We start from the raw sequence: 22,927 nt of genomic DNA, 5'->3' as shown, positions 1-22,927 counted from the left end.
AAAAATGTTAAAATTAGAACTGTATGATTAGAACTGATTTCTTACCAAAGATTTCAACTCTTGTTGCAGCAGATTTGGTACCACTTTCATTGCTGGCAGTGATTATGTATCTTCCATGGTCTTTCCTTTCTGTGTTTGCAATGGTAAGTACAGAGGTATTGCCCTCGTTAACTATTTCAACCTTCTCCTTGTTCAGTTCTCCATCTTCTACAGACCATACAATTTTAGGTGCAGGCCGTCCATAGACTGTAGCAGGAATCCTTAGAGCCTGGCCAGCTAGAATCTGGATACCTTCCCTTACTGAGAGGTCCAACTCAACAACTGGAGGTTCTAAAACCAGAATAAAGAAAAGTTGTGATTTAGTGTCATATGAATGAGGCACACAATATATGTATGTTCATTGGAATAAATAAAAAATCATACCTTGAGGTTCTAGAACTGTGATCGGTTCAGTCACACCAGGTGGACCTTCTCCAGCTGCATTAACAGCACTTACACGGACTTTGTACTCTGCACCCTCTCTGATGCCTGTAACAGTGTATTTGCGCTGTTTGATTGGCCTGTCAGTGCAACGTGACCATTCATTGGTTTTCATCAGCTGTTTGTCAACAAAATAACCGATAATCTCTGAACCACCATTATAAAGAGGAGGATCCCATTCTAACTCAATAGCAGTTGCACTTGTGTCCACAACTCTTGGAGTTGGAGGTCCTGGAAGCACTATTAATAAAACATGAAAAAATAAGAAAAACAGTCCTTGCAATGCACAAAATATTTCTGACACTTGATACTTTTTATTTGCATATTTTTTACTTTCATGTTTTACTTACATATTGGATCTTGCGCAGTCTTTGGATCAGATGGAATGCTAAACTTTCCAGCACCTCCTGCATTTTCTGCACACACTCTAAATATGTATGTAAGACCTTCCAATAGGCCATCAGCTCTGACTTCAAGAGAATTTAGTAGGTTTCTGTTAACACGAGCCCAGTGAGTGCTGTTAATTTCACGTTTCTCAATCCAGTAGCCCAGAATTGGACTGCCATTATCTTTGGGTTCCTTCCATTTAACAAGCATACTGTTACTTGTAACATCTTCAATCTCAGGCTTTTCTGGTGCATCTGGTGGAGCTGCAAGTGTTCAAAGCAACAATTAAGTGTGTCTGTCATATTTAAATGCAGATGTCAAAACTTTATTTTGGCAAATACTTACTGAATGGGTCTTTAGCCAGGAGAGGCTGAGAGACACATGGAGGTCCTGGTCCAAATCTATTTTCAGCTGTAACACGGAAAATGTATTCTTTATCCTCAATAAGTTTAGTGACTGGGTATTTGCAGTGTCTTAAGGTGGAGGTCACAATCACCCATCCAATTTCAGCTTTAGTATTGTCTTTCTTCTCTAAGATGTAGTTTAAGATTTCAGTACCACCATCATCCAGTGGAGGTTCCCATTTGCATATAACAGAGTTCTTTCTGACTTCATCAAAAGTGAAGTTTACAGGAGGTCCAGGAACATCTGTGAGATAAAACACAACCATCAATACTGTTGCTAAAACTTAATACAATAAACTACTATTTAATTTCAGCAATGAGTATCTTGTTCACTGACAACACACAACAGTGCTCTCCTAAATGTTTTTTTTTTCTGCAAGACTATATAGCCTTTTAATTTCTGATATGTGCTATTCAGCAGTGATCCTCCAGCAAGCTATGCCTGACTGTACTATAATGAAATGTTTGTGTGCTGTGGTTGAACATCTGCACTGCATCATTTCATCCTGTCACTACGGTACAGCCTCAGTGTTCAGGCGCATAGCTGATGCCTACTTTTGAAGTAGAAGAGGCTTCAGGACATGAGTGAAGGTAAGTTTGGTATAACTTCTTTACAGGCACTACCGAATACCAGTGTTTTGCACCATCTCGGGGAGATACTGCATATCTGTGTATGGAGAGAAGCACTGCTTAACTACATATGAAGGACATGCTGCCTAATTATGTATGAAAGGCACAATGCTTAATTATGTTATTTTGAGGACATGCTTGCTTAATTATGATGTAAGATTTGTAGCAACGGTTGTAATGCAAAACAGTAAATACACTGTTTATTTTGCTATGTCTATTTGGCTGTTTATTTGGTAGTTTTTCTTTCAAGGCAAGGGGTTGCATCCAAAGTTTTACTCGGGGAGGGTGTGCACTGACTTCTCGTTACACCCTTGCTTGGCTTACTTACATTATTTTGCCCTACCCACAATCTGTTATGAACATGCCCACTTTTCAACATGGCCCATTGTGCATGTCACACATTCCCCCTTCATTAGTGCCCATGGGTACCACAGATCTTGTGGGATGCCAGCAATGCCTGGACAGTACATTAAGGTTACTTGTATCAGTCTTGCTTACCTAGTACATTTACTTCACAGGAAGCCTTGGCAACACCATGGTCATTTTCAACCTTAATAGTAAATGTGCCATAATCTACACGGATTGAGTCTCTAACAGATAGCTCAGATTCTCCTTGTCTGCTGTTGTCAACAGTCAGGCGCTCTGGTAAACTGAGATGGAAGGGCTCATCCACAACAACTTCATCTTTTTTCCTTCTAGGCACTATCTTATCCACTCTCTTCTTTATTTCCTCTGGTCTTATCACTTCATCATTTCTAAGCCATGTAATTGTTGGATAGGGTGATCCAGTTATATGTGCCGCCAAGGCAATCTCATCTCCTTGTCTAACAGAAAGTCCGGATTGCAAGGAGCCCGAGAGGAAGACTTTTGGAGGATCTTAATCAAAAAATGAAAAAAAGAAAATGTATTAATAATCATTTAGAAAAATATCTTAATTTAAATATTTAACATGTTTTCAGGACCTTATTCGCCTTACCCATGGGATCAGCAGCGTTAATTCCTGGAGTTACACGGGATGGCTCACTTACGCCTGCTGCATTTTCTGCACGTACACGGTACTGATATTCTTTCCCTTCTTCCAAACCTTTTACAGTGTAGGTGAGTACAGGAACAAGAGATTCATTGCATCTTTCCCACTTTTCACCACCTTTGGCAATTTTCTCAATGACGTAGCCCATGATCTTGCAGCCTCCATCATACTGAGGGGGTTTCCAGGTCAGTGTTATAGACTTTGAGGTTGGGTTATGAGTATCCAGATCAACAGGTGGGTCAGGGCGTTCTATAAAATAATAACCATAATCAATAATATAGCATAAAAAGACTCCTCTGTATTTCAGTTATTTTAAATCATGGCGTGACTTACGCTTGGCATCTTCTGCAATGATGGGGTTTCTCAGTTCAAGATATTCTCCTCCACCAATCTTATTCACAGCCTTGACTCTGAAATAGTACTCTGCATTGGGAATCAGATCTTTAACCTGCCAGGTTAATTTGTTCTCTCCAGACATCACTGGTGTATAGGTTCTACGTCCAGCTTCTCTGCGCTCAAGGACATAGTGCAGTATAGGAGTTCCACCATCAAATTCTGGAGGTTCCCAATATACTTTACATGTGTTCTTGGTAATGTCATTTGCTTTAATCTCCTTACATTGTCCCGGCAAACCTTAAAAATACATACCATTTCATTAAAGGATGTTTCCTTTTTTACATGCACAATAAATAAACCTTTGAAAAAGTAGTAATTGTTACCTATGACTTTGACATTGATTGATCCTGTGGTTGACCCTATCTTGTTCTCCAGAGTAATAGTATAGGTTCCAGCATCTGCATGCACAACATTAGAAACATCAAGAGTAGCCGATGTGTGGTCACTCTTTGCAGCAACTCTGTCAGCTATTTTGATCTCCTTTCCATCTTTATGCCAGCTTATAGTTGGTACAGGCACTGATCTGAATGGCACTGGAATTGTAAGCTTTTCACCCTCCACAACAACCATATCCTGAGTTTTCAAATCAATTGTTGGGTTACCTAGCAAAAGAAAGGTATATGTTAGGAAGAGAATTATGATGTTTCTAATTAGAAAATATTAAGTAAGAATAAAACTCACAGTCAGGGTCTTTTGCAAAGACATTTTCGGAAATTTCAGATGGATCACTAGCACCAATTGCATTGACAGCTCTGACACGGAGGATATACTCTTTGTCAGGGATAATCCCTTCTTCAGCTTTGTACTTCAGGTCTTTAATGGGTCTTGAGTTAATTCTCATCCATTTTTCAGTGCCTGCTGGGCATGCTTCTACATGGTATCCAATAATGGGGCTGCCACCATTCTTTTCTGGAGCCTTCCAAGCAATGGAGATGTGGTTTCTACTAGCATCAGTAACATGTAATTCAAGAGGTGGTGATGGAGGACCTGTCAAGAAGAAACATTGTAGCATTAGCAGTTCCTACTCAGTGAAAATTAACAAGGCCAGCAGAGCCTTTACTTACTTGTTGGATCTTCAATGGCTAAAATTTCAGTAGGTTCACTTGGATGACCAACTCCAGCTTCATTCTCTGCACGAACTTGGAACTGAACTTCTGTGCCTTCAATAACATCCGTTACTTTGAAATTACACTCGGGTCCAGTTGTTCTGCCAGCCTTCACCCAGCGTGTGCCCAGTTTTTCTTTCTTCTCAATGACGTATCTGTATGTGATACAAAAATACAGTTTCAGCACTGAAGTATATTTTAAGAAAAATGCAGGAGACAGTAGCATTTCCTGATGACTAACCTTTGAATTGGTCTTCCACCATCATTCTTTGGGGCTTCCCATTTGAGTCCTACGTGTCTCTTTGTTACATCTACCACTGTAAGTGCATATGGTGGTCCAGGAGTAGCTGGAAAACAAGTGTGGTAAGTTAATATGTTGTGCCTTAAAGAGAAACCAAGCCAGTAGCATAACAGGGAGGGAGTGGCAGAGAAGGGGCAGGGAGAGGCAGTAAAGGGTGGGTGTTCTGCAAGGAGTCCCTCTCCTGAGAAAAATGACTGTTCTCTTCTCAAGCTGCTGAACAGCTTCCTATCAACAATTTCAGGTGTGTGTGTTTGGGGGGGGGGGGGGGATGCAGAAATGCAGCGGCCAGGGGGACCCACAAAAGAACAGGAAGGACACAGAGGTGTGTTATTAAATGACTAATATGACTCTGTGTCCCAATCGTTATACATATTTCGCCTTGGGTACACTTAAAGACCAAAGTAAAATGTGATGATTGATTTGTAATTTGCAATGAAATTGAATGTTTATAGGATTATATGTGTACACTTTTCCATTATATCACACAGTTGCATGAGTTACAAATACCAATACACATAATGCAACTTACTGAAGGTGTCTTTGGCCAGCACTGAGTCCTCCAGCTCACAATAGTCACTTTGTCCCACTGCATTTTCAGCTGCAACACGGAATACATAAAGGGAGCCTTCAGACAGAGGTGTTACAGAACATTTGATATCCTTTACTGTAGTATCCACTGTCTGCCAGCCCTTGCGCCTAACGTCTCTCTTCTCAACAATGTAGTTGGTAATTGGAGAGCCACCATCTCTTTCAGGTACAGTCCACTTAAGATCTGCTGTATTCTTTGTAATATTAATAACCTCCAAGAAGCGAGGTGGAGAAGGAGGATCTAAAACAAAGTGAAAACAGACATTATTTGGGGCAAATTTCAATGTGAAATTACCAAATCATCACACTCATTGAAGACTCTCAAAGTCCAAGATTTACTGGCCCTGCCAAATTATGTATGCAATGCTCCTTACACTGGTCAAATTCATTTGAGAAAAATACCATCCTAATGCTAATATGAAACAAGTATGTGTGGGATGTATTGGGATCTAACCAATTTACAGAAAGAAGAGGGTAGTCATTAGAAGTTGACAGTACATTTAAAATGAAATATTAATCAGTCTGTTGATCATTAAAGCAAAACTTACTCAGTCTCTCCTTGCAAAGCACTGGGTCACTTGGCTCACTAGGTTCACTTTCACCAGCCTTGTTTACGGCTCTAACTCTGAATGAATATTCTTGCTTCTCCATGAGGCCTTTCAAAAAGTGTTCTGTGGAAGGGATTCCATCTGCCACTCTAACCCATTCATCAGTTCCAGTCTTTAGCAGTTCAATAACATAGGACTCAATTTTAGCACCTCCATCATGTTCTGGTTTCAGCCAGTTCAAGAAAGCAGATGTCTTGGCAACATCTTTAACTGTAGGTTTGCCTGGTGCCCATGGTGGATCTGAAGAAACGATAAAAGAAGGGTAAATCATATGAATAAGCAATGTATCTTAGGTTGAAGGTTGATCTCTATACAGTATAAATTTAAGACATAAATACCAATTGGATCTTTTATTAGGATAGGTTCAGTTTCCTTGCTTGGTTTTCCAGGACCAGCAAGATTTTCAGCCAAAACACGGAACTGGTACTTCTTTTTGTTGGTAAGACCTTTGATTCTGTTATAGAAGAAAAAATCCAGTTCATATATTGTTACATTTAATGCTAATAACCAATTTGAAAATATATTACAGTGTCTGCCACCAGATGACTACCTGTATGTTGGATCTTTCACTGGAATCTTGTTACATCTGACCCACTTTCCAGATTCTGGATCAAGCCTTTCCACCCAGTAACCAGTAATGGGACTTCCACCATCTTCATCAGGCTCATTCCAGCTTAATGTCAATGAGTCTTTAGTAATATCAGATGGCTCGAGACGAGTTGGTGGGCCAGGTGGATCTGAATTAAAAAAAGATCAACGTTGTACATTATTTTAATATTTAAAAAGATTCTAGACTAGGACCAATGCTATCATAATTTAAATCTAATATATGCTGTAATTACGTACCAAATGTATACTTGGCAATTATTGAGTTAGATTCGACCGGTTCTCCAATGCCATACATGTTCTCAGCACTGACTCTGAATACATATTCTTTAAGAGGAGTTAATTTTGTAGCTTGGAATCGAGTTTCTTTAATGGTTGATGACAGTTTGTTCCAAAATTCAGATGTTGTAAGTTTACTTTCAAGGATATAGTTTGTAATCCTTGAGCCACCATCATCCCTAGGAGGATTCCATGTCAACACACAAGATTCATTGGTTATCTCAGAAACATCAAAAGCAGCTGGAGGTCCAGGTTTATCTGCAAACATGAAAAAAAATATTTTAATTGTCCTGCAAGTCACAAAATATACAAAGAGAATAACAGACTATCAGTGATACATTTGAATAAAAAAAAAATCTGTTTTTCAAAGGAAACATACCTAAAACATTAACCTCAACAACTGCAGTAGCACGACCAGAGGTGTTCACAGCTTCAATAATGTAAGTTCCAGAGTCACTACGTGTGCTTTCAGTGATGACAACTGTAGAGCTTCCAGGTTTAGATTCAATGTTTATTCTCTTATCAACTCTTAGAAGTGTTTCTGCTTTGCTCCAGGTTATCCTAGGCTCTGGCTTTCCATTAATAATAGCAGGTAATTCAATTTTGGTTCCTGCCTTCACGGTTAAGCCAGCGAGAAGTTTAACATCCAGTAAAATTTCTGGTGACTCTGTATTAAGTGAAAAAAATATAACAGCATTATAAATAAAAAAATACGTACACTTTGAGAATTTGCTGTTTTACCAAAAGCTATTCAATAGAGGTACAGTATATAACATACCTTTAGGATCTGTAGCAAGAATATCATCTGTTGGCTTGCTTGGTTTGCTGGCACCCATCTTATTCAGTGCTTTAACACGGTAGGCATACCACTGTCCTTCAATGAGACCCTCCACCTGCATCCTTTGGAGTGAAAATATTTTCCCAATTAGAACCTTTTGCATTAAATTAACAAACAAACAACAAACAAACACATAACATTTATATCGCGCTTTTCTCCTGGCGGACTCAAAGCGCCAGAGCTGCAGCCACTAGGACGCGCTCTATAGGCAGTAGCAGTGTTAGGGAGACTTGCCTAAGGTCTCCTGCTGAATAGGTGCTGGCTTACTGAACAGGCAGAGCCGAGATTTGAACCCTGGTCTCCTGAGGCAGTGCCCTTAACCAGTACACTATCCAGCCACCCAGCCACCCAAATTAAGGGCTCATGCATTGCCAGAAAGGCTTCTGCTGATGCTAATTCATACTCACTTTGTTTCTGCCACTGAATCACCACATATTTCCCATTTGTCAGTGCCACGTTGGCATTTCTCCACAAGGTATCCCTTGATGCGTGAGCCACCATCATATTTAGGTGGTTCCCAAGTGAGGAAGATTCCTTTGGATGTTGCATCTCTCCATTTAACATTTTCAGGTGGATCAGGAACCGCTATAGAAACAAGAGTCAATCACAGAATGTTTTAGGAAACAGAAATGTAGTATCTAAATAGCATGAGGTTAGTTAACTTGTGCTGAACTTTCACGTACTGTTAAAATAAATACCTATGACTTACATGTGACCTACAAAAAAAGAGACAACTCTGGGGTAATTGCCAAATATACCCTACTCATAGCTAAATTTCTATTTACTTTAGGAGAATTATGTGTTTCAACTTACTTGCTGGTGCAGACATGTTCACTGGCTCATCAATGTATGCAGGTTCTCCTGGTCCACATTTATTACAGGCAGAAACCCTGAAGAGATATTCCTTGCCTTGGATGAGGTCAGAAACAGTGAATTCCTGGTCAACTACATTATCCATGACCTATAATATAAATTGAAAAAGTTAATAGTATTTCAAAGCCATTATCATTTATACCATAAGCATAAGTAACAGTTCAACAAGCAATAACCCTCGTGGCTACTTATCTATTTTACTAGTAATAGATGTTAATAATGAAAGTCACTCTGGGTACCTTAAAGTGAAATTCCAATTTATTTTATTTGCTATAAATGTATAATTGCTGTACGTTTTCTTTTCATCTGTCTTTCTTTTAATTTTTTTTGCAATTTAATGATTCTGGAAACTTCAAATTTACATTTCAAATGGCAGCTGGCTATGAATTTCCAAAACTGACTGTAAGCCTGAAATAAATTATTCTTCTAGTTTGTAATCTCTACTGTTTGTTGCAGTAGTTTTTAATACAGGCATCCTATGAACATTGCTGCTTCTTAAGCTGTTATTAGCTTTACAGACCAGATCAATTGTTGCTTCTTTTTCACACCTGCCCAAACTCAGTGTTCTAGTAATAAGCTCTGAACTGGAGGGATAATCTTTTTCTCAGCAAAGGTGACATTTTACTTTAAATTGTAGCTTCAGGTAACATGATCTGTTTTGACAGCAGCACTATTGCGCATCCAGTGAACTGTGGGTGGAAACTACTTGGGATGAATAAGATAATTAGACTTGCATACAAGTATGTGATGCCCTCTCCAGGCTTTCCTAGATTTGTATCTCACCTTTTCATAGTTTGAGGGGTTCTGACAATTCAGGAAACCTTACTACTATCCATACCTCATAATATGAGATCATATTTAATACATGTAGGACAATTTTGCAAGACCACTTATGATTTTTAATCATCTGTAGCCCAGCTCACGCCTCAGGAAATTAGACTGATAGTTTTATATGAATGGGCTTAGTCCTGCTTATTTTGTTTAATTGTTTAATTGTTTTAACATTTTCATCTGTGGAATTAATGCTGCTATGGAGATTTGTAGCCAACTAGATCTACCAAAGAAATCCTGTTGCAATCCTAGCGTTAATACATACCCTAGCCCAAGTCTTGCGGTTGACTTCGCGTTTCTCTATAAGATATCCAGTGAGTGGGCTGCCACCATCATTTTCAGGAGCTTCCCAAGAAAGATTAACACTGCTTCTTGTGAGGTCTCCAACCTTGAGCTCTCTCGGAGCACTTGGACTAGCTACAATAAAGTTTTAGAAAATTAGGTTATTTCAAGTATTTGAAAAAGTTCCCTCAAACATTCATTAAGAAATACTAACTCTTACCAATGACATTCACATTAATTTCTCCAGAGACTGATGTTACAGGATTAGTCAACTCTAATGTATAGATTCCTTTGTCAGGCCGTTCACTTGGGGAAATGATGAGCTCTGCAAAGGCAGCAGTAGTTTCAATCTTAACACGTTCATTACTTTCCAAGACAGTGCCATTCACAGACCATACTGCTGTTGGAATAGGGTAGCCGGTGATAGGAACACGTATCTTCAGAGGTTCAGGGACAATTACTTCAAGGCCATCTTTGAAGCCACTTAAGTCCATGGAAGGTGGTGCTGCAAAAAAGAAATAAGTGAAACAAAATGATAAATTGCAGAGTAAAATACTTAAGACAAATATTACTCAGGGCCAAATTTTTGGAAAGACCACAAAGGCCCAGGCCTTGGGCAGCTGCAGCTCAATGGGGCACCTGATCATGAAAGATGGGATGCTACATATGAAAGAGGAGGCTGAAAATGGGGAGCAACAAATGAAAAAGGGAAACTGAGGCCCAAGGGAGCCGTTTATAAATGAGAAGGGCTACAATACATGGATAGTAGACATGGAAGAGGGGTTGCATGTAGAATTGGAGGGGCACTGCACAGGAAAGGGAAGCCCCAACATACTTTGCCTAGGGGCAAAAAAAGTATAAATCTGGCCTTGATACCACTTACATGGATGTAGTGAAAGAAATACAACATACCATGAGGATCATCTGCTGTAAGAGGTCCCAAGCTTTCTGTAGGATCTGATATGCCAGCTGCATTTTCTGCAGAGACTCTGTAGTAATAGTTTGCTCCAGCCTTCAGACCAGTCACCTAATTAGCCAAGAAATATCACAGTACAGTTAATGATTCAAGCGTCTTAAAATTAATTCCAAATTTAGAACCTAAGCAAAATTTGCCAACTCAAGTAACAGGTGTCATGCAAAAGGTAATCATTCTTAAAAGGTTTGCTTACGAACATACCTGGTATGTGAGGTCAGGGGCTAGTCTCGCATTGCAGCGTATCCATTTATCAGTGCCTTCTTCAGAACGCTCAATAATGTAGCCTAACACTGGACTTCCTCCATCCTGGAGAGGAGGTTCCCATGCAAGCTTAACAGAGGACTTTGTTTGATTTGAATGAGTCAGGTTGATTGGAGGACTTGGCTTGTCTGTAAAGTACACATTTTCATGTTAAAACCCATTTGTACTTAAATAAAGAGGAAGTGCTGTAAATGATGGTGGTGTTAAATGAAGGTACTTTACTTGGTTTCTCCAGAAACATTATGTGATTCTTTTTATTTGAATATCTAAAGAGTTATGTGTTATTTTTTTTTTCTTTGCACCAACAAATGTTTCTTGTAGGATTGTCTTTTGCAAGTAATTCCTATCAGATCAGATCCAAATCATATTGGCTACACTTTGAAACCTGTAGGTTAGGTTCACTGTGGTCAGTTGCATAAGACACGCTTTACAATGAGTGTGAACTGCAATGGAGAATGGGCATAAACTTAAATACAAAGCCTGCATGCAGCGGTTTAGAATAATGAAATCCGTTACAATGCAGGTCCATAGACACAGCTCTTTTGTCTTCGTGGTAATCTTTTACCATGCTTGAATAAAGTTTTCCTTGATTTAGAATACCGCAATCCATCTCCTTCATTTGTATCATAGGCACAAAGAATTGTATGGACAGTGAGTTGTCGTGTAGAATGAATTTGCAACACAACTGAGCACTGTGAACTATACCTTATACTACAAAAAAACATGTTCTGATGGCAGATGTGTAGTGGGTGAGTAGATACATAGATGGAAAACTGCAGTAAAGGGAGTCTTAAAAGTATTGGAAAGTGATATTAAAAGTTAAGGTCAGTATTGAGTCAATTTTATGTTGTATTGAACACTATTATCAATCTTAGTTTAAAATGTTTCCGGTCCTGCGCAATTCCAGAACTGCCTTTCAGAACCATAACAAAATAGTACTAATGATGACAAGTTATCGCACAGTAGTTTTGTCCCTGTGCAGTTTCTTTGTGTATCTTTGTTCAGGATCTTATGACGGGAATTATCCAAAGAACTAATACTTCAAGAAACTGCTGTTAGTGCAAATGCAAAAAAATAATAAAAACTATTACATATAGTGCTAGAAGTACACTAACATGTCTACAAATCTATGTTTCTAACAGCCAGGATAGGTAAAACATCTTAGGAATGTCAAACTATCACACTATCTAATCTATTGTTAGTGGCCAAATGAAAAGGGGGTGGGCTAAGTAGTAAACAGTCTGGTCTTCTTGGTGTGAGCCTTGCCAAATACCACAATATATACACAACATTCTTGCCTATAACTTGTATGGGATACTGTACATCAGGTGCTTTTTAATGACATGCCATGATAAGACATTTTTTGGTTAATATATTTACAAATAACATACCAATTGGATCTCTGATTTTAACAGCAGGTGTAGCAGCACTAGGCTTGCCAATTCCAGCTACATTTTCTGCTCTGACTCTGAAAATGTATTCTTTGTTCTCCACAACATCATTTAGAGTAGCTCCCAGTTCATCAGCCTTGGTGATGATGGCAGTGTCCCATTTGATGGACGCTCTATCACGCAGTTCAACAATATAATTTGTTATCTCAGCTCCTCCATCATACTCTGGTGTCTCCCAAGTGAGTGATGCGCCAAAGCGGTTGACATCACAAACAACCACATTGAGAGGAGGTCCAGGAAGATCTGTAATACAGGCAATAATCAATATTCAGTTCAAAATGAAATTGTTTAAAGCTTATTAAATCAACTATTGTTTAAAATACATACCAAATTTACTCTTTGCTTCAACAGGTTTGTCTGTTTCTACAGGTTCACCAGCACCAACTCTGTTCTTGGCGCTAACACGGAATAGATACTCTACACCTCCCTTTTGAAGGCCAGTGACAGTGTATTCACAGCTGTCTGCATGGTCGGTGACCAGGACCCACGTTTTTCGTTTGATGTCTCTCCTTTCAACAATATAGCCAGTGATTTTGCTTCCACCATCTGTCTCTGGCTCTTCCCAAGCCAAGCTGACCTCACCATCATATGTGTCAATAACCTCAAGATTTCTGACAGGTCCAGGAACATCTTAATAATTTAAAAGAAAATAAAAACTGTTAACTACTGGTCATTCAAATAAAATGATGCAAATTGTATGTGATATGATAGAGCTAACTTACCGATTACATCCAAGTTGATATGGGCCTCTGCCTTGCCATGTTTGTTCTGCAGTATGATTGTGTAATGGCCTTTGTCGGCTTTCTTGGTTTCAGGGATTCTGAAGCTTGTGGAATTTGTTGTAATGTCCACATGCACATCTGACAAAGTTTCCCCTTCTCTACGCCATTCAGCTTCTGCTTTAGGGTAGGCATCATATGGTACAGACATCGTAAGTGGTTTTCCAGCATCAATCACAATATTCTGATCAGCCGTCTTGATCTTTGGTACAGCTGTTGATAATATATGGGTAAAGTTGTTATTGCCTTCATATAACTGGAATAATTGCACTAGTTAAGGGTATTATGTTTACATCAGCTAAAAAGTACATTATTTTGGAGAGGTTAGGAGGGTGCCATTATCCATTTATTAAAGTGTGGGTACCTGAGCATATGTATGTTATCACAATAAAAAAAATATGAATATAACTTAATATAATATAAAGTAAGTATAAATATAAACAAATAAAATAATATTAAATGCTAAGGTTGCATGATGTCTGCAGCAGCCAGGTTTGCAGCATACATCACTGCAGATTCCTTTGGGTAGTAGAGTTTAAGCCTTTGACCACGGATCAAACCTTGCTCAAGCCAGGCCCCCGGCACTGATGTGGTTGAAGCTATATGGAGTTAGGAGTGACTGCAATCCTTGTTGCAGCCATGCATCTCTTGTGCCTGATAATATATGTGTTGCCTGGTATTCACTACGGAGGTTGTAGGGATTTCAGGGACTGCAGCTGCAACCCCCCCCCCACCATGGCTGGACACTGCTACAGGGAGGTCAGCTGACTGATTGTAGTAGTAGGAGAAGGGAGACTGCAGTAGAAGAAAGCCTTCCACTTTCAGCCTGACTTTTTGAGCTACTGTAAATGCAAAACAAAACTTTATTGCAATAAAATGTTAAATGTGCAATTGTTTTTATAAATGTATTCCTGCAAAAAGTGTACCTGAATGAGGGCTTCAAATACAGCATACTATAATCATTCGAAGCCACTTAACTTATAGTTATCATTTCAATAGCCTAACATAGGAGCTCATAGAGAGGTAAGTATGCCTTTGATTCTACAAGGCTTGTTCACATTCTTGTTAGAACATTACTGATTTATACAACAGTGTCTATAACAACTAAATGGTTTAAAGAGGCAGTGCCAGGCCAATTGAAATAGCAAGCTGAGGCTCCCTTAGCTTGCTATTTCAATTGGCCTGGCACTGCTAATGGCCTGAGGAAGCGGGCTCAGACCCGTGAAACGCGTTGCCTGTGCTACCAATAAAATCTTTTGTCCCTACAAAGATTTGTCGTCCTTGAGGTAAGCAACCGCAAACCTTTTCTCGGTTTTAAACTGCTTTTAAACGCTTTTATATACCACCAGGGCGCCTCTTTAAACCATTTAGTGCATCCCTAACCCCCATACGATACCCGTGTGAGGGGTGGAGGCAGAACATATGTGGTTTACACCACGGTGGACATCTGCCTCCCTTCTTTTTTCCAAGGAGAGCGACCGCATCCAGGTCCTTAGTGACCTCCCCGAGTGGAGTCGGGTTAATTGTCTCCACCTGCTTCCTGTGGTCGGTTGCCCCTCTGCAACCCACTCTTGTGAGTAGATTCTTATCTTCTATATTGACAATTTTGACTAAACATATTACACTATTGGGCTCCCGTGTTTTTTGTTTCCTGTGCCTTTTCCCCAGAAGGTGTCCTGACACCAATCATCCACTAGTGTCTATAACAAGAATGTAGAAATAGTACAAACTTATTGTGATGCGTTATATTGGTTGTTTAGACATTACTTGAATTAATGTTTTGACAGATAATATCCAAGTACACTTTTTGTTAGAGTAGATATATTATACCTGCTAGCTCAAGTTTTGCTCTAGCTTCTTTATCCTTGGCAACAAATCTATAATCGCCTTGATCCCGTGGTCTGATTTCACAAACTTGGAGCCTGTGGACCTTTCCTTCGCTCATCATTTGGTGCTTATCTCCCTGAACAATGATCATGTTGTTTCTCAGCCATTTCACTTCCACTTTGTCCTTATTAAGCTCAGCCTCAAAGATTACATCAGAGCCTGGAGCTTCAAAGGCATCAAGAGGTGGTCGAATGATCTCCACTGGGATTTCTGCAAATTAGAGGAAATAATAAACAATATTTGTGAACATTCCTGTGGCACTGAATAAGTAACATTTGTACTAAAGTGACCTAATCCATACCTTCAACAAAAAGTCTTGCTCTGGATTTCCTCTCATCCACTCCACAAGAATATTCACATTCATCTTCTGGTCTACAGTCTTTAATAATTAGTCTGTGTAGGCTTCCATCTTTCTCAAATTGGTATCTTAACAAAAAAAATACATTTATAAAATTAGATCACAAATTTGAATGTTACCATAGTAGGAATAGACAAATAAATACTTATAACATTTTTCTTACTTTTTGTTTTCCCTTAGTTCCCGACCATTTCGGTACCACTTCACTGTGGCCTTCTCCTTGGAGAGCTGACAAGTGAACACAGCATCCTCAAACTCAATTACAGTTTGGTCCTGGAGATGTTGAACAAAATCTGCTGGAGCTTCTGTGATTAAGAGTTCAGCTACTGCCCTGTCTTGCCCAGCAATGACAGTGTATTCCCCTTCATCCACAAATCCACAGTCCTTGATAATGAGAGAATGCTTGTACTTGTCAACCTTATACAACACTCGCCTATCCAGAACAACTTCTTGGCCATTCTTCATCCACATGACTGTTGCATTTGGACGGTTGACTTTGCAGCAGAAAGTGACTGACTTCTTCTCCATTGTTTCAATATCTTCAATAGGTTCAACAATTTTCAAGTCCTCCTCTGAAATAGAAATTCAGTATCATTTAATTCTATGCCACATATTACACATAATGTAAAGTTATAGCTTTTTTTTAAAAAAATTAGTGCTGTAGTTACATACCAAGTACTGTAAGAGAGGCAGCAGACTTGACTTGTTCGCCTCTGTGGTTTGACAGAGTTACTGAGTAAGTGGCTTGGTCATCAGCCTGAGCATCTCTGATTCTGAGGGTATAGACCAGGTCTTTGTGCACCATGACATATTTTGGACTATCAAATATTGCCTCATCATTTTTGAACCATTTGGCTTTGGCCCCTTCTGTATTGACTTCACAGTTAAAGACAAGTTCTTGTCCTTCTTTGACTTGTTGGTCCTTTAGAGGAGTAATGATCCTGAGTTTCTCTGTAATGAAAAAGGACCCATTAAAAATGTACAATGACAACATATATTAACTACACCACATCCTCTGCTTTTCCCTTAAAAAAGTGATGAGTCATCTTTTTCAGCTTAATTTAAAAGTTATATTTCACTTTATATATGATTACTAGCAAACTGAGTAAATTAAGTGCTGATTTCTTACACTGTATCTTTTTTCACCTTAGTTTTCTCCTAAGTGGTATTTTTAAACTTGTCAATAAAATGCATTTAAAACCACTAGCAAACAAGAAAATAAGCAAAATAATTTTGATAGTACTTTTTCAGCTATTTTTTGGGGTAATTTTTCATTTGAAAAATGATGAAAAGTTGTTGTAAATAGAAGATGACAATGTATCTCCTAGGAGAAAAATCAGGAAAAAAAGTGAATTGCATATCGGTCTAGAACTCATTTGACATGATATCAACTTCAGAATTTGAATTGGTATTGTCATTACAAAGCTAACTTATGATGCTAAAATGATCAGTTGTAATGGAAATAGAATGTGGATCAGGTTGTCTACTGTGTGTACCTGCCAAAACATGCCATTAGCATTAAGATTAAGCTAAAGAACTGATGCCTGGTGAAAGGGTGTAGCAAATAGTGGAGGATCAACCTATGCTCCATGGCCAACATCCTGTAGTTATGTTATTTTTCCATAGGTGTGCATTGCCCCAGAGAGGATAAAAAACAAAACTTACACAACAGTTCTGGCTAAAGTTGACTTTAAATAATTGCAATTTACATGCACCATTATTAGTCTTGGCTTTCAATCAACAACTTACCAACTACATTCAGTTGTGCTGGTGCTCTGGACTGTCCGATCATGACAGCATAAGTGCCATCATCTTCTTTGGGCACAGTATCCTTGACAACTAGAATTCGCTTTTTGCCATCAGAAATTATGTCATATTTATCTCCAGCCTCAAGGACTGTGTCACTCTTAACCCATGTGACTTCAAAGGCTTCTTTAGAAACAGAACACAAAAACTCTGCTCTTTCACCTTCAAGTACCTCAAGATTCTGGGGTCTGGAAATAAACTCTGCAGCAAGTTCTAAAAATAAAAACACAATGCATTAGCTGGTATTACTTAGCATTCAGTTGTGCATGTCTTGGTGCTATCAGTTTAACATCCATACCTCTGATTCCAAGTTTGCCTGTTGTACGTGAAGTTGGCAGTCTACAGTTGTACTCTCCGGCGTCATCCAAATTGATATTGTTGATTATCAAGATTCTCTTTCTGCCTTCAGCAATGTGTTCATATCTTCCGCCATCTGGAAGCTCAGTGTCTCCTTTAAACCAAGCTACATCAGCACTGGCCTTGGAGACCTCACAGACCAGTTTGACAGATTCAGATTCAGATGCTTCAATGTTGGGTAGATTTTTCGTGAACACAGCTTCTTCCTCTGTTATTCAATAAAATGCATGTAAAAATAATTATAGAGAACATCATACATGTGTTGAAAATTTTTATTTTGCTTTGCTTCTTATTTTTCTTACCAATGACTGTGAGCAGTCCATGGGTCCTTGCCATTTTAGATTCACAGGTATATTCTGCTTCATCATCAAAGACACATTTATTGATCACTAAGCCTCGCGTGACTCCCTTGGAAATGATATCATACTTCTTGCCCTTTCGTATTTCAATGCCGTCTTTAAACCAGTGGACCTGTAAAATGATGTGAAAAGTTCTTAATGCTCAACTTTAGAGGAAATTCCTGCTTTAAAACTTTAGACATGCGACATAAGGCAGCAGAGCTGTAGTAATTATAAGTAGGCTCTGTGGAAAAAGGTTCTGCTTCTGCTTTGCTCAGTATAATCACACTGTTTAGTTTGCAAGGGGCACAGTACAGACTGCACTCTCCGAGAAGATGGCAGCTACAGCTAAAGAAGTCCATTGAACAGGAAGTGAATGGTGATAAGGCTTCTGACCAGAATCTTTGGCAATTATTTATTTGAGGCAATCAAGATGTTTATACACAGAGAAAATTACCTAAAGTGTGTGCTGATCCTTGTTCAAAAAGAAGTGCTTCTAAAATATTCCCTCTACTGTTCCCACCCAACATTCTTGTATATTTTGTTTCTAGATCCTTATCATCCCTTTGCAGATAGTATAAGCAATTCAGTACACACAGAATATGGATGACATAATAGTCATTTTCTTTAATATAAATAATAGCAATGGCTTTAAAAAGAGCTACATTCAGTCATGCAAATATATTGTATTACTGATCAGAGTCTCACCTTACGACATTTTAATCCTAGTGTAAATGTGCTACCATTCTAACTTAAAAACTGTGGAAGAGTAATTATGAGTCTTTTAAAGGATAACATTGAGGAACAACCCAAGATTTGCCCTTAGGCTTTCACTAATTACACAGGCATCTGAAGTCCTTAATTACAGTATCAAATATGATTATAAATAAGATAGTATAAATATATTTACTTCAGCTAGGTAATTATAAAAACTAATTACATCATCAGGCTAAAAAGGTTCACATATTCTATTGAGATGCATCTCAAACAAATTTTGTCTGCTGGCAAACTATAACACCTCACTAGAAAAAAACTTGTAAAAAAACCCCTAATTCAATGCATACCTTGGCACTTTCACGGGAAATTTCACACTCAAATCGGGCAGTTTCCTTCTCCTTAACTTCAAGGTCAGTAAGTGGCTTAGTAAACTCCACAAATGGAGCTGCAGAAGAAAGGAAAAGACTTGTGGTTATCTTCTAAGTTCATATTTCCTTAATCAGTATTTCATCTTTTGTTGTGAAAACTGTTGTTACTTACAGTCAAGTTATCAGTATTCTTCAATAAAAAGCTAATTTCTTTACATAGAATCAAATATCAACTTACGTTCTACATTCAAGAATGCAGAAGTCTTGAAGTCCTTTGCATCGCAGGTGTATGTTCTTGCGTCATCCAGAGTGCAGCCATGAATTATAAGTCTCCTGACTCTACCCTCAGCAATGAGATCATACTTCTTGGTCTTGTGAATTTCCTGGCCATTCTTAAACCATTTAATTTCAGCATTCTCTCTGGATACTTCACACTCAAGTATTGCAGTAGCTTCTTCCTCTACTGTTTGGTCCTCAAGAGGTTTAGTAAATTCAACTGGAGGTTCTGCATAATATGAAAATCTTGTTAGAGAAAGTTGTTGTAAGATGAACAAATAAAATAAACCGATTGAATGAAAACTTTACCTTTCACTGTCAAGTTGGCCTGTGTCTTGAAATCCTTTGCAGTGAGTGTCACTTCTCCAGCATCTGCTAACTGTACATCCCTGATGGTAATTGTGTGAACTCTACCTTCAGCACGTGTCACGATCTGAAGTGAGAAAGCAGACTCTTTTAGCATGTGTCCTTGTTTAGAATTGCAAAAGAAAATACACATTTGGGTTGTTTCAAAGTTTTTTTTCAAAATCATAATTGAGTGACCACAACAAAAATACAATAAAACAACAGGCCCCTTGGTATTCACGTCAAGTTAGTTATTACAGTGTAGCTGGAGGTCAACATAACAGGAACTTGATCAGTTTGACTTTAGTTCGAGTTCAAAATTGAATTAAAAAGCCCACCAGAATGTTACCTTGCACAAGGAGGAGGCCCTGCTCTTTAGCTTTATGGGGCTCACAGCACTTTTACATTTTCTGATGTCACCCCTACTTTTCAGCCTATATATAAGCATTAGTCACACCAATCACAGATTGAAAACAGGCTGTCTTCCTGCCATCTCCAATTTCCCATTCACTTGCATAGCCTTATGTTACCCTGAATGTATCTAGAAGCCAAAGGTCCACGTATACTTGACCTTAATCTATTTTAGGCCTTAAATTCCTGGTTTACATACCAACCAAATGTATTCACTTCTTTGTTTACATCAGTCATTCAATTTGGGTTAAAAAAAAAAGTTTTATCTCTGTAGTGAAGAAACACCTCTCTTTCTGTAAAACTTAAATTGTTTTGTTACATTGCTAAGATAATCTTTGTATAAATGTATGGGGTCTGGTTTACTAAGGGTTGGATTGGCTGGAGATCTTTTATCAAATATGTCATCCTGGAAACATGGGCCGGAGGTGTGAAAAAAAAAAAAAGAAAACCATTGCATGATTGCCGTCACACACATTTACCTAAAATGAGATTTTTTTTTTAGATAAATCCAGAACAGCCTGTATTTATTAAAAATAAATAAATCCATCTTAGGATGGGTGAAAGCAAGTGCTTGCAATCACACAGCAAACATTCACTAACTTTTCTGCAAGCCTCTCTATGGTCTGATATGATCCGGGCTAAAATTGCAAATAGTTGCAACGTAACTGCAGATGATTATTAAAAAGTCCAAAACAAAATCTAGACCAAGGATCTTTGTGTTCTCCAAAATCATCAGACTCCCTCTTTGCCTTTGTCTCTCACTGCAAAAGTAGGATGACATGATCATGGAGAGGTTGGCCCTAACTAAGCTTACTTGAACCTAGTGTGGAGTGCAAGATAGACCCATCTTGTTTATGAATGACAAACATGGCTGCACTTTGTATGTGCAGTTCTACCTTTCTAATGACTTTTCTGTGAAGTCACCTGTAAACTTCCTAACTTCACTAGTCACTATTTCACATTTTATGGTATTGGAGAAGGGAAATACACTCTAGGTATATGATACTTTTAGATAAGTCTTAACATTCAAATGATTTAGACACACTAAATGAGGCACTGTACATAAAAAGATAACTAAGTAATAAGTAGTGGGTGCTACTGCAAAATTGGAACCCTCCTCAGCTCCAGAATTGTGGTATTCGTTAATGATAAATAGAAGGATGCCCAGAAGCGACAATTGTAAGTTTTTGAATTAAAGATACAGCAAATTTGACCTGTCTATTCCTGTATAGTAAATAGGCTGCGTACACTATAACATAATAAGCCCTCAGCCTGGGTAAAAGGATGGAACCTTCAAGATACAGGCTCTAGGCCTTATGCTAGGTACAAACAATGCAATGTCCCTTCAGACCGACTGGTCAAACTATTATATCCAACATGTCTGCTCCCGATAAATAACGGGATCCATTTTGCACAGTAGTGATCGGAAAATCCATCCTGTTATTGAACGGGAGCAGAACGGACATGTCGGAAATTATCATTTCGACCCTTTGATCTTATGGGAAATTGCATTGTGTGTACCTAGCTGAGTACAAAAAACAACCACCTAATAATATACAGTGTACTTCTACAATTTAAGCAGCAATGTAAAGCAACCTACGGATGTATAAAATAAACACCTACATGCTAAAAGGCTGGAACAGGATACCAATGGTTTTAAGATGAGTACCTAAAGTGATAGTTTTTTTTTTATTTGCACTAACAACTTTTTCTATAGGATTAGCGGTCAGGATCAATTCCCTTCATCAGATTATCTGAATCAGCACTGGATAGTAGCACATGATAATCTAGTGCTGATTCAGATACTCTGCCGAAGGCTCTGAGCCCAGAAAGCTAATGGTATGGTGCAAATAAAAACACTATTGCATTTAAGAACTTTTTTATGCTTCATGTGCAATGACAGGGCTACAATCATCTTTATTAGATGTATGCTTAAATATGATACACAGTAATAAGCTACGAGGCCTTATATGTGTTTTGTTTATTACATAAACACATTTTTACATGCTTCCTCAATTTTTAAATGCGATTCCAAAGCAAACAGTACTCCTTAAAATTACTTTGAAATGCTAGGAGGTCCACATTATATAATAATAATAATAATAATAATAATAATAATACTGCCTTCCACTTTAATCTCACTTAACACTTACGGAAGCGAAACGAATGTGCTTACTATTGAAACTAAGCATTTTCACTCTCATGTCCTAAATATAACCCTTAGTGAATGCAGATATTTAATGTATAATGTGACATTTTTTAAATAAACCTCTACTTCTTATATTTGATAATTTGATTGTGTATTTAAGCTGGTATTGTTTTAAACACCAGTTCTGCGGTATCTTGAAATTCAGCAGAAGCACTTGAAGTTGGGATATAAATAGCAGACCAGAGAGGACTTGGAGTGCAAATCTAGCTACACAGTTATCCTGTCAATTGCCAGAAATGGAATGTTAGCCCGGCAAATCCCCATATATGCACACCACTTTACTACAGTTATCAAGTCAGTAAAGAGTGGTATGTGCCTCATCAGAACAATATTACTGTGTTAAATAACTATTTTGTCTTGCGTCTGTAATATAACTTTTGCAATGAAATACTGTTGTTATTTTTATTTCTTTTTAAAGGTAGTATATATTACTATGCAAATGCTGGGCCAAGGAACATCTGATTTAAAAGCTACAGCATTATATTTTGGTATCAAGCAAACATGTTTTACGTTTTCAAAATGTTTGTATGTTTGTTTTAATCATTAGAAAATAAAGCGCAAATTGTACAATGTTTCAAAGTTCTTACCTTATCACTAGGTTCCAGCTTTTGGTCTTTGAGGAACCACTCCACAGGGATCCCTTCATAAGAGAGCTCACAATCGAAGGTGGCTGATTCCCCAGCTGTTACGGTTACATCCTTCAGAGGCCGTAGCAGGCCAATTGTGCGCGCTTTTCCAAGAGAAGAAGA

At 38.3% G+C, this 22,927-nt stretch overlaps 1 protein-coding gene across 1 annotated transcript in view; it reads right to left on the bottom strand.

Moving 5' to 3' along the window:
• The window catches only part of TTN (titin), a 365,525-nt gene that overhangs the window by 96,776 nt on the left and 245,822 nt on the right, over positions 1 to 22,927 (bottom strand). Inside the window, exons 169-206 of the mRNA XM_068247374.1 lie at positions 22,766 to 22,908; positions 19,523 to 19,646; positions 19,176 to 19,442; positions 18,917 to 19,014; positions 17,817 to 17,985; positions 17,456 to 17,722; positions 17,101 to 17,370; positions 16,024 to 16,302; positions 15,515 to 15,923; positions 15,295 to 15,419; positions 14,937 to 15,203; positions 13,050 to 13,319; positions 12,655 to 12,957; positions 12,268 to 12,570; positions 10,817 to 11,004; positions 10,552 to 10,666; positions 9,860 to 10,144; positions 9,623 to 9,774; positions 8,467 to 8,614; positions 8,061 to 8,238; positions 7,594 to 7,715; positions 7,195 to 7,482; positions 6,777 to 7,073; positions 6,481 to 6,667; positions 6,269 to 6,384; positions 5,871 to 6,170; positions 5,264 to 5,563; positions 4,675 to 4,780; positions 4,392 to 4,588; positions 4,009 to 4,314; positions 3,651 to 3,929; positions 3,265 to 3,564; positions 2,878 to 3,180; positions 2,400 to 2,777; positions 1,213 to 1,515; positions 831 to 1,130; positions 424 to 720; positions 46 to 330 (exon numbers count right to left, since the gene is read on the bottom strand). Coding sequence (XP_068103475.1) covers positions 46 to 330; positions 424 to 720; positions 831 to 1,130; positions 1,213 to 1,515; positions 2,400 to 2,777; positions 2,878 to 3,180; positions 3,265 to 3,564; positions 3,651 to 3,929; positions 4,009 to 4,314; positions 4,392 to 4,588; positions 4,675 to 4,780; positions 5,264 to 5,563; positions 5,871 to 6,170; positions 6,269 to 6,384; positions 6,481 to 6,667; positions 6,777 to 7,073; positions 7,195 to 7,482; positions 7,594 to 7,715; positions 8,061 to 8,238; positions 8,467 to 8,614; positions 9,623 to 9,774; positions 9,860 to 10,144; positions 10,552 to 10,666; positions 10,817 to 11,004; positions 12,268 to 12,570; positions 12,655 to 12,957; positions 13,050 to 13,319; positions 14,937 to 15,203; positions 15,295 to 15,419; positions 15,515 to 15,923; positions 16,024 to 16,302; positions 17,101 to 17,370; positions 17,456 to 17,722; positions 17,817 to 17,985; positions 18,917 to 19,014; positions 19,176 to 19,442; positions 19,523 to 19,646; positions 22,766 to 22,908 — 9,024 coding nt within the window. The remainder of the gene's footprint in view (positions 1 to 45; positions 331 to 423; positions 721 to 830; positions 1,131 to 1,212; positions 1,516 to 2,399; positions 2,778 to 2,877; positions 3,181 to 3,264; positions 3,565 to 3,650; positions 3,930 to 4,008; positions 4,315 to 4,391; positions 4,589 to 4,674; positions 4,781 to 5,263; positions 5,564 to 5,870; positions 6,171 to 6,268; positions 6,385 to 6,480; positions 6,668 to 6,776; positions 7,074 to 7,194; positions 7,483 to 7,593; positions 7,716 to 8,060; positions 8,239 to 8,466; positions 8,615 to 9,622; positions 9,775 to 9,859; positions 10,145 to 10,551; positions 10,667 to 10,816; positions 11,005 to 12,267; positions 12,571 to 12,654; positions 12,958 to 13,049; positions 13,320 to 14,936; positions 15,204 to 15,294; positions 15,420 to 15,514; positions 15,924 to 16,023; positions 16,303 to 17,100; positions 17,371 to 17,455; positions 17,723 to 17,816; positions 17,986 to 18,916; positions 19,015 to 19,175; positions 19,443 to 19,522; positions 19,647 to 22,765; positions 22,909 to 22,927) is intronic.

This window comes from Hyperolius riggenbachi, chromosome 7 (genome assembly GCF_040937935.1).
Source record: "Hyperolius riggenbachi isolate aHypRig1 chromosome 7, aHypRig1.pri, whole genome shotgun sequence".
Taxonomy (NCBI): Eukaryota; Metazoa; Chordata; class Amphibia; order Anura; family Hyperoliidae; genus Hyperolius; species Hyperolius riggenbachi.
The sequence above is the reverse complement of the archived record's forward strand: the minus strand, read 5'-3'. Positions and strand labels throughout refer to the sequence as shown.